Below are 13,418 nucleotides of genomic sequence, written 5' to 3'. Positions count from 1 at the left end.
ATAAAGTATTGTGTCCATCATGGGCAATTAAGAACAAGCGCATTACTGTAATATTTGAATAAAAGCTACTTGAGGCGCACCAGTCGCTAATGGTCGGTACTTACATGTAAGATGGAATCGTCATGCATCCTGCTAGTTTACAGAGAGCTGGCCCTGCCATTTCATGTTACATAGAGGATGCAAAAAATGTAGTAGAACCAGATGGTTCCATGCTTGGACTCGCGTAGTTATAACCCCCCAACCCCTGTGATACCAGCACTTGCACAACTCTCCAATGATCACAGCCAGGAGGAAACCATTCTTACATCGGCTAAAACCACAGACCCTCATACCTGACGTGCCACTTAATTCAAAGCCTAACAGTCCAGGCTTTAAAGATATCCATGGTTGAGCACAGGTGACTAATCAATAGACTGAGGTACTAATTAAGTCACCTGTGCCCAAGCATGATTATCCTTAAAACCTGGACGTGTGTGCCTTGAGGACCGAGTTTGGGAACCTCTGGCATAGAAGACTACTGGCGGCTTGTATGTTTGGTCAGCTTTGATCTCATCCAGTTTCTGAGCTTGGGAGCAAAGCAAAAAGACAGATTACTTAGCACCTGTAGAAACCATGTTGCAATGCAAGGGTGGGCCAAATGCATTTATTTGCATGCAGGCTAAACACTGGCTGCTTTTGCATGTAGCCCACAAATGCTGGACAGCTTTATTGTTACACTGCAATTTAAATTTAAGTTTGGACATGCCCCACTCATATCTAAAGCTTCATCATTTACATCTTCCCCATCCTGCAGTGCAGCAAAGTGTTACTTGCTTTGCTTCCAACCCTATCAGCCCCTATGTGTCTCCCAAGTCGGAGCTTCAACTGAGCGGGAAGGGATTGGCCTCTTAGGGATTCCTAAGCTCTCTGTGACATATTTTGCTGCAAGCATCGTTTTTGTTTTGTGATTCTTCTATAAATTCAATACAATTAGGATGCACATCCCAATTTAAATGCGAACTTTCGTATTCTGCATAAAAATGTTTACCAGTTGTGCTATAAATAAGATTTGTATTTATTTTCTTTCCCTAATTCTTTACATTTTTCTCCATAGGACACATTTGTGATTGTCTTCTCGCTGACCTCCGGGAAGATGGTGTATATCTCTGAGCAGGCAGCATACATACTGAACTGCAAGAAGAAGCTGCTGGACTCCTCGCGTTTCGTGGAGCTTCTGGCCCCTCAGGATGTCAGTGCCTTCTACAAGCACACAACTCAGTCCCATCTCCTACCTTGGAATATCGGAACAGAGACAGGTACAGCCCTGAAATTCGCTGCGTGCTCTTATTGTACCCCGGCGGATTTTAGATGCGGAATTGAAAATCTTATCCTTCACTGATCCCGTGTCAGTGGGTGTTTCTGTGTTTTGGGTCCCGTGTCAGTGGGTGTTTCTGTGTTTTGGGTACCGCGTCAGTGGGTGTTTCTGTGTTTTGGGTCCCGTGTCAGTGGGTGTTTCTGTGTTTTGGGTACCGCGTCAGTGGGTGTTTCTGTGTTTTGGGTCCCGTGTCAGTGGGTGTTTCTGTGTTTTGGGTCCCGTGTCAGTGGGTGTTTCTGTGTTTTGGGTCCCGTGTCAGTGGGTGTTTCTGTGTTTTGGGTACCGCGTCAGTGGGTGTTTCTGTGTTTTGGGTCCCGTGTCAGTGGGTGTTTCTGTGTTTTGGGTCCCGTGTCAGTGGGTGTTTCTGTGTTTTGGGTCCCGTGTCAGTGGGTGTTTCTGTGTTTTGGGTCCCGTGTCAGTGGGTGTTTCTGTGTTTTGGGTACCGCGTCAGTGGGTGTTTCTGTGTTTTGGGTCCCGTGTCAGTGGGTGTTTCTGTGTTTTGGGTCCCGTGTCAGTGGGTGTTTCTGTGTTTTGGGTCCCGTGTCAGTGGGTGTTTCTGTGTTTTGGGTCCCGTGTCAGTGGGTGTTTCTGTGTTTTGGGTCCCGTGTCAGTGGGTGTTTCTGTGTTTTGGGTACCGCGTCAGTGGGTGTTTCTGTGTTTTGGGTCCCGTGTCAGTGGGTGTTTCTGTGTTTTGGGTCCCGTGTCAGTGGGTGTTTCTGTGTTTTGGGTCCCGTGTCAGTGGGTGTTTCTGTGTTTTGGGTCCCGTGTCAGTGGGTGTTTCTGTGTTTTGGGTACCGCGTCAGTGGGTGTTTCTGTGTTTTGGGTCCCGTGTCAGTGGGTGTTTCTGTGTTTTGGGTCCCGTGTCAGTGGGTGTTTCTGTGTTTTGGGTCCCGTGTCAGTGGGTGTTTCTGTGTTTTGGGTCCCGTGTCAGTGGGTGTTTCTGTGTTTTGGGTCCCGTGTCAGTGGGTGTTTCTGTGTTTTGGGTCCCGTGTCAGTGGGTGTTTCTGTGTTTTGGGTCCCGTGTCAGTGGGTGTTTCTGTGTTTTGGGTCCCGTGTCAGTGGGTGTTTCTGTGTTTTGGGTCCCGTGTCAGTGGGTGTTTCTGTGTTTTGGGTCCCGTGTCAGTGGGTGTTTCTGTGTAATAAACCACCTGAGATCTGCAGTACAGCAGCTTTAGCGAATTATTGGACCCATGAGGTTTATTGCTATATTTGCTACAATATATTAAAAGCAGAGTTTAATACATATACCTCCGTTCTGAATATAGGCTTTTCAAGATCCATTATCTCTTCACACATATCCACTTTATAAGTATGAAGGGCGCTGGACTTACTGCAAGGCTGCAGCTCCTGGATTAAGCGTCCAGAGCTATCAATCACGTAATAAGCCCACGGCCAGCACATGTTAACTCCTGGGTTAAGCGCCTGGGGCTATGGAATTACCCCATGCTGTAAGCCCCAGAGAATGCACTTAACACTTGAAGTGCCCCATCTGGGTCTTGCCACGCTGCAGATCTAATTGAATAGCTCAGGGTAGACCTGCAGCCTTGCGGTAAGTCCCGGGGCTAATTGAATCTGCACCTAGGTATGTGTAATTGTACACTGCTGATTACTGTGAGATGACCGGATAAATATTTGTGGAATCTAATGTATGAATCTTTTTGTTTTTCACTCTTACAGCTTCACTTTATGAATATACTCAAGTCAAATCCTTTTTCTGCAGAATAAGGTAAGTTTGTGTTTGTATCACTTTTGAAAATGTGAATTGTGGCAAAACCAAAGCTTCTCTAACTGAAAAATGCATTGGTCTTCAGAGATAATGATTTGCCAGCTGTAAAAAATTGCTCAGGAGCTGTGTGTGCCTGCCTTTACCTAATGTCCCCGCTCTCCTCCTGCTCAGTCTCTGGTCAGGCCATGTTCCCCCCTCCCCCCCTGCCGGGAAAATTTCACATTTCTAGTGAGAAGTGCTTCAAAGCAAAACTAAATAAATGTTACTATGAACTTCAAACTGCTGTCACCAGGAGCAACGCGGGTGCCGGTGTGTTGTCTAGGAACGTGTCTGGATGCAGGAACCTTTTATATGCAGATAAAATCTTTAGATCTGACAAACAGGACCGTCTACGACTATAAATAATCTTCCACTGCTGCACAATCTAATTTTACACTTTTTCCGTCTTGGTGGTTTTGTTCTTATTTCTGGAGCTTTTCTCTATCAGCCAGAGACTGGTCACTTTTACTGTTGCATCACAGATCACTACACGATGCCTGTAGTTGGCACTTGCTGCGGTCTATAGTAAAGAGTCCATAATGGACTTTGTGAGGAGACCTGACTGTTGCACAAGACACTCATAGACCCACAGTGGGACCAGCACACTTTGCTGATGAGACCATTGTTTCATTGGAAAGAATTGTCTGTCTTGGGTAATATTAACAATTACGGCTATTCACATGATCTTGATACTACAGAAGTGTTGGGGGTGGGGGGGGGGGGGTATAAATATGTCAAAATCATCCTGTAGGTGGTAATACCCTTTTGTAATTGAAATCTCAGTAAGTCAGTGGTTAGTTGGAGAGTGCTCAGTTGCATTTTCTCGGTAAGAGGCTTCAGATTATACCGTTGCTGAATTTCTTCTCCTGGTACCATGTTATTGTCCATCATAAATTGTCTCTTGCACACTGATAGCAGCAGTTATGATCCATTCAGCATTAATTACCTTGTTAGTTTGCTGCTATTCACACCCTGCTTATTTAGGGCCTGAGGGCCTGATTCAGAGCCGGACGCTATTTGCGCTCGCTCGTTCAGAAAAAGGGGCCGGCTATTTAAATTGAGCGCTCGCTCTTTGCGGTCTGTTGACGCCTCTATGTCTGAGCGAGCGAACGAAATATGCGCTCGCTATTTTGTAAAGACTCCCCCTGGCCGCTCGCATCCTACTTCATCTCCGCTATTTATTAGATTAATCGAGTACATCGAAAGGCGTCTGAACTGCTCGCAGTGCTTGTGGTAGGATTTTCCTACCGCAATCATGCGAACAGTTCAGGCTAAGAAACAACCAAGTGACGTGGCCGATGACGCTGCTTTGTTAATTATGCACACCCTTAAAACGCCCGTTTTGACCGTTTGGCACGCCTGCGTTCGGATCTCCACTCCCCGTTTTCAAGCACCTTCCCCTGTTACCACCCACAAACGCCTCATTCTGTCACTCAAATTAGCAGGCATTCGCTATTTTGTGAGCACGCAATTTCCGACCGCACTGACTGGTTCGCGCATGCGTATTACAACTAGGGATGTGCAGGCTCGGATAGGTTCGAGTTTGCACGTTGAGTTCGGATTTTTCCCTCCAAAAAAACGGAACTCAGAAAGAGGCTAAACGTCATCTTACATGGACGAACATCATCATTCCTGGACAGGAATGATGATGTTCGTCCATGTAAGATGACGTTTAGCCTCTTTCTGAGTTCCGTTTTTTTGGAGGGAAAAATCCGAACTCAACGTGCAAACTCGAACCTATCCGAGCCTGCACATCCCTAATTACAACCCATACGCATGCGCAGTTGTGTGAACATCGCTCGGAGCGAACGAGCGTCCGCTTACGAGCGGCTCTGAATCAGGCCCTGATTTCAGCGTTGCACACAAGTCTGCTCTGCAGACCGACCTCCTGGCTATATTGGCAACTGCGCACGCATATTTTCAGCCACGATGGGCATCAGGGCTTCTGCGCGTAGGATAAGTGGGTGTGTAGACGGTATTGCAGGCTACACAGAGCTGCGTGCACGCAGAGATCCAGTGATATCAGGCGTATCTCTGTCACCAAGGATAGGGCTGGGGCAGGTCCGCACTGATGGAGAGGACGGCGGTTTTCACAAGCGTGTGAAGGAGGGCGGCTATTTCTATCCGTGTACGCAGAACCAGGCCCTTTTATTTCTATATGCGGACGCTAAACTGCCTCTGCTGCAGAGGGATAGTCATCGGGTGACCAGTGATTCCAATTCATCTAATGGATACATTTGTTTAAAAAAATAAAAAATAAAATTGGTGTTTGATATTTTTTAACATCTAATATTATTTTATGATGTCATTTATATTAAGTTATTACAGTAGAATAATCCTTTTTCAAGCTCCTAAATTAAGTTGTTAATGTTTACGAAGGTTTAAATGAAGGAATAGTCATTACGCCCTAAATTTCTGTGATTTCATTGAGACCGAGGCTGGACATGGGGGCAGGATCCTGACATTACTTAACGCCTCAGACATGGGATCATATATTGCCCGTTGCTTCCTTTAATCTCCTATTCCCTACAATTAGAAACCGATGGATTCCAAGAACTGGCGCAGAATTGCTAATTAGTCATGTTGGTGAAGACGGGTGTATTGAATGGTGGCATTATGTAGATGTCTATAAGTATGGATTTTTTGCTTTTTCCTTTACACTTAATCCATGCATGACATTAAATGGTGCTTATGATGTTACACGCTGAGCAGAGCATGGAATTGCTGTATAAGTCTGGAACCTTTGCTGTTCACCTTGACTGCTGCTGGTAATAAATGTGCACCCTCGCCTCCCAGAGATGGAAGCTACAGTTACATAATCTGCTTTAAACCAGCAGATAGTGAGTTACTGCATTGCAGCAGTCTGATCCTTTCCAGTTCTATTATTCACCTATTCTGATGCCAGGTCCTTGTTCATTTTATTGCTTCATACCTAATACCCCCTTCACTGTTGTAGCAACCCCCACCAATAATCATGCAGGTGATACTTCACTCCCCCCTTTCCCTACCTCTTTGAACAGAAGAGAGCACATCTAGATCTAGCGCATATTTTGGGTACTATGCTCTCTCTCCAGAAAAGTCACATTATAGAGCGATTCCCGATCAGTGTGTGATTATGTAACAGGGAATGCCGGGACACCCTTTGCCGCACGTTGAAAAGATTAAAACAGTCGGTTATTTAATTACGGAGAGTCACATGGCTGCATTTTGGCATATTATTGGTGATTTATGTATTGAACGACCCATCTTTCTTGTAAGCACGACTCACTGAATGTTGGCAGAATGGTATAGGCTGAATCATTCGGCAAGGCAGTGGTACCAATCGCAGTACTGTGCCGCCTGATCCACCCATTTTGAAGATTTTCAAAAGCATAGTCGGCCACCACATTGAATACATCCCATAGCACTTACAATTATAAACTGTTTTATTGAGGCAGGTTTTATCATTCACAGAACACACCTAGAAAGTCCCTGCGGTGTGGTGTCTATTTGGATTACGAAGGTCCAGTTTTACCTGACCCACTACCCCCCATCCGGCTACGAAAAAATTCTGGGGAGAACGCCATTCACTCCTATGGAGAGTGTCCCCGAGTGGCCACTCCTTATAAAGGGGCTACCGAAGGAGCAGTTGCAGCGTTTTGACAGCGGATTCTCCTCTGATTTGCAGCTTCAAAACCAAATAGGTGTCAACGGCGGATGAAAAATGACTGTCAGAACCCCGATGCATAGTAAATACTGTTGTTTTTTTGTAGACTGTCAACCGTAGCAGCACCCATTGGTTTGGAATTGAAGCCCAGACTGGCGCTTAAGGTGCCCCCACACACAGCGATCTGCACACGATCCCACGAGGTGTGCGCTTTCCCCTGAACCCTCCCCCGGCAGCTCCCCGGCAATCCTACACACGATTTGGAGTAAAAAATGTCCAATCTGACTTAAGATCTATCGTGCATCCAGTGCATTGTGTCCCAGATTGGCATATCTGCCCTACAGCACGGCAGATCTGAAGATGCGATGTACGACGAGCGGGGACGCGCATTGGCATCGTGATCGTGAGTGGACACTCACAACTTGGGCATATTTTACACGATTTGTCATCACGATTTGTCGAAATCGGGTAAAATATCGCTATGTGTCTGTGGGCAGCTTTAGTAAAGTTGCCCCTAAGACCATTATTTTTTTTAATACATTATATAAATTTTGTGCAGTTAAAAGTAGCCCTTTTATATCCTTCATGTAATCTACTTCTCTTTCACCAGCCTCGCTAATTAGCCTATTACATATTCTTGATCAGGTCAGCGAAAACTACAAGGTGTGCTTCATACCAGGGTCTTGGCCACCTTTTTGGAAACTGAGCCATTACGACAGAATCTTGTTAACGAAAGTGAACGTTTTTATTTATTTTTTTTCCTTTCAGTAAATCTGTTGCGTCTTCATATCCATGTGTTCTCAAAAGAGATGAAAATTAGAGGTGATGCCTCCAATTTCCGGGGCCGCACAAAATAACTGAATAAGCTTCTAACACATTTCTGTTACACAATCGCGTAACAGTAACACTTTACACAGAATGGCAGTTCCTGATATAATCAGAACTAAATATATAACCTTATGCTGAAAAGATGGGCGACCTGTCGTGCTTGCCTTTGTGCGTACAGGAAAAGAAATACAGGCAGTTTGGTCAAGGACACTAAACATCGGGCCTAATGCGTAGGAATTGATTAAAAATAGATCTAGTCTGAAAATAATCTCATTATCACCACTATTACACATTATTTCTGCCACCGCCACAAGTCCAACTTCTCGTACCAATCTATTCACTGCGTCTACTCTTCATTCTGTGCTTTTCAGCCCTGTCATTCTATGGTCCGACATTAGATACAGATTGAAGCTAGAAATGAAAGGTAATGTAGTAAAAGCTGCAGGAGAGCGTACACAAGCTAATAAATGAGTTGTCTGGAGATTGGAAATCCCAATTTAAATCCTCCCCAAATCATTTCATTATGTCCTTTTATATTTCTGTTGCAAAGGGGAATTTTCGGCTGCTGTGCAAACGGGGTGTAGTTAGTATCTCGGGTGTCGGCGCTCAGAATGCCGACACTGGAATCCCGACACCAGTCACAATCCTGACTGCTGACACCCTGACGGTAAGTATTGGTGCTAGGGTTAGGATTAGGCTGCAGGGGAGTGGGGTTAGGGTTAGGCTGCAGCTGAGTGGGGTTAGGATTAGGCTGCAGGGGAGGGAGGTTAGGTTTAGGCTTCGTGGAGGGGAGGGGTGGATTGGGGTACTTACTGGTAGGTGTCTGTATCCTTACTCTGTCGGGATGCTGGTGTTGGAATTCAGTGCAAACAGGAGTTCAGCAGTGCATAGGAAAAGATCTCCCCCCTTTTTAAAATGTGACCCCTATTAGACTAACAAAATGATCTAGCAGCGTGGCATCATTTCTATATTATTCCTCTTCGGAGTAAGATAACACGCTGATTCCAGTTTTCTAGGAGGCTTTGAATGTGTGGTTTTTTTTTTTACTAGTTCTCCAAGTCGTGCGTTTCGCAATTTGCTCTGCAGCAGGCATAACCATCCTGGGTGATATGAGGCTAGAAAACAAGCCAGACTAAATCCAGGACACTACACACGTGTTCATGCAATGCACTTGTTGTTAAGTGTGACTGTGGCAGATCATTCACACACTGGGAAGAACTGCATCAAGTACCTGCCCAGCATTTCCACTCCTATGTACAGATGTGTCCTTATACACTTGGCGTCTGTACGCCATACGGCGCGGGACACACCCAGCGCAGCTGTGGGGCTCTGAGAGGTATAGAGTACTGTGCTTTCCTTTACATTTGTGCCTTATTCACATCGCGGTCGCAGCAAAACACCTCTCCGTATACTAGAGAAGCTGGGCTGCGTCTTCAATCGCGCTGAGGGGCACTGTTTGGTGTATCAGAAGCCGCAGTGTATGAGGGCACATCTGTAGGAACCGTGGTGCCCGGATCACAGAGACCCCTGAAACGTGCTAAGCAGCAGAGCAAGTTTCTGGGGAAGCTTGTGCTTGTCTGCTGTCCCAGAAATTCCCTAAGATGGGATGTAGTCAGTATTCCGGTGAACAGAATGCCAGCGGTCAGAATCCCGGCGGCTGCACTGCCAGCGATGAGGGTTATGCACTGGCTGTGGCGGCTTAGGGTTAGGCTGTGGAGGGTTAGGGTTAGGCTGCTGGAAAGGTGGGTTAGGGGAAGGGTTAAATTACCTTCATGCGTCGGGATTTCCACCATCAGGATTACGCTTTTGGGATTCTGACCACTGACGTGATCAGCACGGGGTTGGCATACCCAACCTCTAAGGCAGGAATGTGCTAGAGAATTGGTGCAGCATGCAATTATCTTGTTTTCCATGATCCAGTGCAATCTTGTGACCATTTTAATTAATATCATATATATATTTTTTTATATTTCTTCCCATAATACAATGTTGTATCTGTAGTTTGTCAGCAACAGATCTATATAGTTTGCTTTGCTAGCTGTACTCTTTATAAATCATCGCCCTATGACATAATGTGCTACATTGTGGAGGAACAGGAGTTGAAGATGGCCTGACCCCAATGTACTTACAATCTAAGACATGCGGGGGACTTGTGATGTGATTCGGGGGAACATGGAAGCTACTATTGGCTCCTGTAAAGCAGTTGTTTAAAGGCAGCGTCATTTTCATGCCAAACATCTGTTGTCATCTGTTCAATTCTGCTCTGACTTGTATAAGTTCACCACTTGCCTTTTTACTTTGACATTACATTTTGCTGTAAATTTTAATTCTTTTATTCCAGAGGTGGGAAAGACCGGGATCATGAGGTCCGATACAATCCCTATCGAATGACTCCGTATTCCGTCAGAGTTCGCACGTCTAATGTGGAGCCAGAAGCCTGTTGCCTCGCTCTGGTGGAAAAGATTCACTCTGGATACGAGGGTAAGGCTTGTAACCCCACTGTCGCTTATTTCTCCTTGCACGGCTGGGTCTCTACTTAACAACACAGAGATAAGCACTCGCAAATCTAAATAGGTCATATCCTCTCTGATCGGCCCGGCAGCAGAAAATCTTATTCCTATGTTCTCAGTGAGAGGGGGGTTATACTGTAACTGAGGCTTTTTAGAGTATGGAATGGTGCAGACAGAACTGTTAATAATGTGCGAAAATCTAATTATACCGCCACACATTTCCAGTTCCCACCAGATAGCCGTGTCACGTGTTTTGGAGTGTCGTCCAGTACAATACATGGCGGATTAATTTAGTAGAGGAAGTTAACAGACACTGTATATAGACGATACTGTTTAGTATCGCAATCGTTCCGTAAAAGTTGCAAGTTTTCAAGGCGCATAACGTTTATGATTTCTGCGCTGTGTTTTTCAGCTCCCAGAATTCCCCTGGATAAACGTATATTCACCACCACCCACACGCCTGGCAGCGTGTTCCTTGAAGTGGACGATCGGTGAGTGGTTTTGTGTTTATCCTATTAGTGGAAGTAATTGTTGGCTCTCCACTGAAAAAGCTAGTTTGCATTCAGCCATTATTAAAGTAGTCAGGGGGGGAGATGTACCAAACCTTGGAGAGAGCGAGAAAGTGGAAAGAGATAAAGTACCAACTAGTCAGCTTTTAACTGTCACTTAGAAGCTGATTTGATTGGAACACCATATAAGATTAGTAACGAGTGATAACAAGCATATCACTCATTAATAAATGGGCCCTTAATGTCTCTCCGCTTTATTTCTTTCCAAGATTTGATGCATCTCCCCCTCAGTTCTTTTAAGTGGAGGCTTCTAAATGGATTTACTGGAAGTAATGTAGAACCTGAATTAAAGGGCTTCTTTATGATTACATTATGAACGTGAAATAGTTGATGGGAAAGAGGATATTTTAATTTTGTATTTGATGCACTTCACCCATGCCTATGTAATAAATGTGTATTATTTATATTTCTCTCCTTTCAGCGCTGTACCATTATTGGGCTACTTGCCTCAGGACTTGGTTGGAACATCTGTTTTAATGTATTTGCACCCTGAAGACCGTCCTCTAATGCTGGCCATACACAGGAAAAGTAAGTCAGGACAATTGTAATTCAGAGACTGCAAAGAAACCAGTCTTTACAATCGTCCAATCTAGTCCGGGCAAGAGGGTAGAACATTTTAAAGGACCAATATCCCCCCCCAAAAAAATATGTAAATGCTTTTTATATGTAGTCCAATGGGGAAAATACATAATTTAGCTGTTATTGGTCATTCCACTGCTGCTGTTAATAAAAATGAAACATTTGATAGAACATTATATCCCCATCCTTTTACTGACCGCTGAAGCATCTAAATGGGCCTGATATTGGTTAGAAAATATAAAAAAAAAAAAAATTTAAATGTTCTATATCAATGTATTTAACTGACAAGTATGCAGTTCTCATTAGTTATTCTGGGGTTTATGTATCAAGCAATGAAAAGAGTGGAGAAGTTGCCCATAGCAACCAATCAGCACCTACCAGGGGCGTATCAATAGTGGGTGCAGGCCCCTGGGGTCCAGGGGGGCCCACACCGCACACCCTGCACCCATATTTTTAATACTTAGCGCCGACGTGGGACTCCAGAGAGGTATCAGTGCTGCAAAGATCACCTGGAAAATTGGCGGTGCGTTTTGCGCATACGCAGTAGGGAAATCGCCGGGGAACTGGCTGTCGCGCCATTTTCCCAGTGACCTGTGCATGTGCAGTAGACTCTGGCCACATACTAGTGCCCAGAGTCTACTTCTGCTGCGCAGTGCGCTTCCGGTCGCCGGAGAGAGAGGAGGGGTCCCTGAATGGAGACTACCTATCATTTTATAGACTCTACTTGATAAATGCTACTACAAAGCTGATTGGTTGCTATGGGCAACTTCTCCACTGGTCCTCTTCTCTGTGCTTTTCACAGCTTGATACATAAACCCCTCTGTTACTTCTGAGATATTTATGGTAACTGAAATGTTTAATGTTCACCAAAAGGATCAGTTTCTAGAATGTTATGTAATGTTTTTTCTCCCTCTCCCTTTTAGTCCTAAAATATGCCGGACAGCCGCCATTTGAGCATTCCCCCATTAGATTCTGCACACAAAATGGCGATTACATCACATTGGATACCAGTTGGTCCAGCTTTGTCAACCCCTGGAGCAGAAAAGTGGCATTTATCATTGGTCGACACAAAGTCAGGACGTAAGTACTTGTGCTGCGAGTGAAGACCTTTTTAGAATGTCATGATGATTCACCTTTTCACCTGGCCTTGACCAGCAAACGATTAGAATGTACCATGTCCTATGCAAACACAATTTATGATCCTATTTTGCTACTCCGTTTGCTAAAGTCTTCACCTTTCCTGTACATAAATTAGCAAGAGCCAGAATACGCTTTATAAACGGCGCACACAACTTTCTGTTTTAGGGGCCCTCTCAATGAAGACGTCTTCGCAGCCCGAAGCACAGAAATTAACAACGTTGACAAGGAAATTAAAGAACTACAAGGACAGATTTACAAAGTGCTGTTACAGGTACACGTCTAATAAAAATCATATCTTAAGGAACATTTCTGATTAGTAACGCCGTGCTAGAATGTGATATCCCCACTGGGGGGGGCACTTTCTGCTGTCTTTTCACAAGTAAGGCTGGACAATTGAACCCATGGGACAGCTCCAATTTAAATGATGACATACTGTAAAATATGGAACCAAGTTGACACAGAACTTTACAACTACTTCACCACCTGTGTAAATGTACCTCCGCCAATGTACCACCTGTGTACCAATGTACCTCCGCCATAATAAAACAAGAGCTCTCAAATCCATTGGATTTGCCAGACTGTGGTCCTGGGAATGAAAAATTGGTGTGATGACCGTCCACTAGTTGTAATCTCTTCAGAATAGAAAGAGCATGTTTAATTACTTGAAATCAAAGCAGTACGAGTGGATCCATGAACAATTTATGTAATGGTAATTAGCGGGCTACTTATTATCGGAGCCAATTTGCATTGGATGCATGAGTCCTGAAAATAGGGCTCCTTATTGGTGTCAGAGGTGAATCTTCAGTGCCTACAAGTTACTACCGTAGTTTTTAAAAGTTTAGTAAAGTTTCATGAGTTATTAAATGTTATCCTTCTACTTAATAGAAGTAATGATAAAATTTGGGGTACTTTTATGGGGTTCGATAATTGTGTACACTGAAGAGGTTCGCAACCGGTAGAAGCGATTTCCTGTAACGTTTGCCTCTTTTTTTTTTTTAAATCCCTCTTTCCGTTATATCAGTCTACC

General features: G+C 44.5%; 1 protein-coding gene across 2 annotated transcripts in view; it reads left to right on the top strand.

Moving 5' to 3' along the window:
- Positions 1-13,418, top strand: part of PER3 (period circadian regulator 3) — a 46,332-nt gene that overhangs the window by 15,002 nt on the left and 17,912 nt on the right. For both annotated transcript variants that reach the window (XM_088458921.1, XM_088458920.1), the window contains exons 5-11: positions 1,094-1,295; positions 3,032-3,080; positions 9,935-10,074; positions 10,516-10,594; positions 11,094-11,200; positions 12,175-12,331; positions 12,557-12,662. In XM_088458921.1, coding sequence (XP_088315047.1) covers positions 1,094-1,295; positions 3,032-3,080; positions 9,935-10,074; positions 10,516-10,594; positions 11,094-11,200; positions 12,175-12,331; positions 12,557-12,662 — 840 coding nt within the window. The remainder of the gene's footprint in view (positions 1-1,093; positions 1,296-3,031; positions 3,081-9,934; positions 10,075-10,515; positions 10,595-11,093; positions 11,201-12,174; positions 12,332-12,556; positions 12,663-13,418) is intronic.

Source organism: Taudactylus pleione, unplaced genomic scaffold (assembly GCF_031769625.1).
Source record: "Taudactylus pleione unplaced genomic scaffold, aTauple2 ptg000871l, whole genome shotgun sequence".
Taxonomy (NCBI): Eukaryota; Metazoa; Chordata; class Amphibia; order Anura; family Myobatrachidae; genus Taudactylus; species Taudactylus pleione.
This window is presented reverse-complemented; position numbering and strand designations above follow the sequence as displayed.